Source organism: Helianthus annuus, chromosome 16 (genome assembly GCF_002127325.2).
Source record: "Helianthus annuus cultivar XRQ/B chromosome 16, HanXRQr2.0-SUNRISE, whole genome shotgun sequence".
Classification (NCBI taxonomy): Eukaryota; Viridiplantae; Streptophyta; class Magnoliopsida; order Asterales; family Asteraceae; genus Helianthus; species Helianthus annuus.
Window position 1 is genome coordinate 189314595 of NC_035448.2, and position 3598 is coordinate 189318192.

The 3598-nt window shown below is 33.3% G+C and overlaps 1 protein-coding gene across 1 annotated transcript; it reads right to left on the reverse strand.

Moving 5' to 3' along the window:
- Positions 1 to 360: 360 nt before the first annotated feature.
- Positions 361 to 3028, reverse strand: LOC110918807 (protein XRI1). The gene is made up of 5 exons (XM_022163093.2): positions 2760 to 3028; positions 1766 to 1944; positions 1590 to 1647; positions 1290 to 1391; positions 361 to 762 (listed from the first exon to the last, which is right to left on the reverse strand). Exons 1-5 carry the CDS (start codon positions 2854 to 2856, stop codon positions 479 to 481), a joined length of 720 nt encoding a protein of 239 aa, XP_022018785.1. The 5' UTR covers positions 2857 to 3028; the 3' UTR covers positions 361 to 478.
- Positions 3029 to 3598: the final 570 nt, after the last annotated feature.

The following is a 3598-nucleotide window of genomic DNA, read 5'->3' on the forward strand; positions in this document are numbered from 1 at the left end:
ATGGTTCTGAAAATTGAATTATCTATAACAATTAATGACGGATTATCAGTAGATGTATGTTCAGTTGTTCACCCTCTTCACGAAGTCCAATCGCAATCTCTTATTCACAAGTAGTCATCTTGTAACCCAATTGTCTTCATGTGTTCACTTATGAAAAGATGAACATATTTTTTCAAGAGCCCTAGAATTAAATATGATCAGATGACAATGCATGATTTTTTCAAATCATAGATCAATATAATAATAACAATTTTCTTTATTTTTTTTACATTAAAATAGAAGGCAAACGGGCAACAAGCTACGCCGCTAGCCTTTTTTAAAGTTTTTAAATATAGGGTCACTTGCATGAGTCAGGAGAGAGAGTGATCAATCAATAAATGACCATAGCCTATAAATAAAACACTTAAACACATCTGTCCGATAAATATTATTCTTTGTACAATCATATATACATATTGAAAATACATATATATGAACCTTAGTTTTTTGTTCTAATAATAGTGATTGTGCCTCTCTTATGTGTTTGGATCCTTGTGAGAGCCACCACAACCTTCCCTGAGAGACCAGGTCTATCTAACGAAACCAATGGCCGACAAGCGAAATCTCCCACCGGATGCCTGACTGGCCTCGTCGGCGGCATTAGGATCCTTTCATTGATGTCTTTAAGTGTCATGTCTCCTTTAAATCCTCCAGGCTTTACTAATGCAAATGGATACACCACTCTTGTTATCACCTTCTTTTTCCTCTCCTCCAATATTCCACCTATAGATTATTATAATATCAAATTAGTTACCAACTATTAGACTTTAATGATGTTATAATGGTTAACTAAAGTAGGTAACTTTAATTAACTATGGTTAGATTATTCAAATGAATCATAAAATAAATTTAAAAAATGTCATTGTCATTGTATTATTTAAAATTACCAAACCCGTTTACTTTTGTGTCAAAACATTAATTTTCAAATTTTTGCATTATTCTTTATATAAGTTTTATTACTTTATATCTTTTGACTATTTCTTACATAATTAAAATCTTACAACAAATTATTGTTTTTTTAATTCATAATCATTTTTATAGATAAATAATTAACAATTATAGTAAGATTTTATAGTGACCTATTTGCTAACTACATGATAATATGATTTACTATAATTATAAGAAGTAATATACATATATGTGTGTATTTAAACGCAACATATTGAAGAAATAAAGTGACTTTTCTGTTCATAAGGTCGATCAAACACTAAGTGGTCAAACATTTTTGTAACTTTTTTGAACGTACGTACCAGTGACATGATTTGATGAGCTCAGAGTTTCTTTATCAGAGAAGAAGTGGGTGTTTGTTGAACTCTTGCTTTGTGTCGATGAAGTTGAATTTTCCCCACTTGCTACAATAACGTATATACATAAATAAATGAATAATTCAACGTAAATATATATTCTAAAAAGAGGTATAAGTATAAATTGTGTTGATTTTTTTTTAACTGAAGCTCAATTTTCATTAACGATAGAAAAAGTTACATATGAATGACAGGTGGTAAACGGGCAACAAGCTGCGCCGCAACCCTTTTTGAATTTTTGAATACCTGTAAATGCACCAAAATTCTCAAAGTCTTGATCAGTAGTACTAAAATCCCAGTGGCTCTGTAGAATTTAAGATCAAGACACAAAATTTAAAAGAAACCCACCATTAAAAAAAAATATAAACTGTAAATTAATTAAAAAAACTCATAAGCTAAACATCAAGAATTAAAAAGGTTACCGGAAATGAGGGAGGAGTAGAATTATAATTGATGGGTTGATGGTGATCATCATGTGTCATCATCAGACGACGTCGTTTGGGTTTGAATTCAAATAAAGCATCCTCTAAGTAACCCGAAGAGTGATCCGAATCCAACAGTGACTGATCGTCGAATGGCGGAGTGTTGTTTATCTCCATACCTGCATCATTACTTACCTTAATTATCACCATGCAAGTACACACAAATACATAAGTTGAGAACTGCTAGAACCGCATAATAATGTATACGTACCTTTTTAAATATGGTGCAACTAATATTTATGTAACCACTCATGTTTCTCTCCATGGCCGGCCCTGGGGGTGGGCGGGGAGGACCACCGGCCAGGGCCCGATATTTTGAGGGGCACGTTTTTTATGAAAAAAATCCGGTATGTATATATAAAATATTTTTTTAATCGGGTACATCCATACAAACACCAACATAGGCCCCCTTACAAAACTATTCTTATGGTTTAGATTAGTTATCAACCCCCTTGGCATTAGGTTTAGACCTTTAGTGAGCCAAATACCCAATTTCGTTAAGGCCTAAGGGCACATTTTTTCGAGCTCGAACAGGGTACACGAATTCTCAGGGCCGGCCCTGTTTCTCTCTTCCACTAACTCTTAAGTATATTTATACTATTCTAGTGATTCTCAACATTATAGCGGTTCATAAACAAATGCGTATATACATACATATATGTATAAGGATTAGGTTCAAGAGTGAACATTGGTGTAGCTTGCGAACTAAGTGAACTAATCCTGGCCATACACGTGTGTAGGTCAATGGCCAGGATTCGATGTTGAAATACACTAATGTATTTTACAATTTGATGATAAGATCCTGGCCATACACTTGTGTAGATCAATGGCTAGGATTTGTTCACTCAGTTCGCAAATACACTAGTGTTCACTTTAGAACCCCACCCATATATGTATAATGTATAATTATGGACAAGTATATATGTTAACTTACATTGAGAGATGTCTGAGTTGAGGCAATGAAGATTGTGGATATCCAAACACAAGGAAGAAGCATGGCTAAAGTAAGCAATGGAGTGAAGATCACCCATTTTGTTGGGAAGAAGTACACCAATTTTGAGGGTAGGTGATGATGATATATAAGATGAATGATATGCAAATGTGTTGGTATATATGTAGAAGTTGTGTTGCTATAGAGGTTGTACTTTGTGCTTGATAAGGTGTGCGCCGGTAGCACGGTTTTCAAGAAATACAAAGGCAAAGTAAAGAGAGAAATAGAGAATAAAGTGGTGAAGAAGTAAGTTGTCAGTGTGAACTGGGAGAGAGGGAAAATAGAAAAAGAAAAAAGAAAAAAGGAAAAAAGGAAAAAGTCTAGGGGGTTTATTGGGATAATCAAAATGTTGGGGGACTACTTTTGATCCTTTTGGGAAGGGTGTGGGAGACTAAATAATTGCAGTGGTTATGATATGATGTTTGTTGGAGTTGCATAAGATAAATCCAATATACAAAGTGCAAAAAAGCAGTGTTGACAACAGAACATGCTTACCAGACAAAATTCAAATTCTCACTCTTTTTTTTTCCTTTCTAAAACTGTTTATGTTATGAGTACAACTTATGTTTATGTACATAATTAACAAAATCAGATAAAATCCCTTCTTTGATTATGAGCAATGCAACTAATGTATCTTCTTTTACTCCCCTACACACGTATTGAATATTTTTCTATCAATACCATACAAAACTATATGATGTGTTACATTTACATTTAGATTAGTGTATCATCGTCAAACATTTTTATTAATATGAAACAATGTATTACTCTACTACGAGACA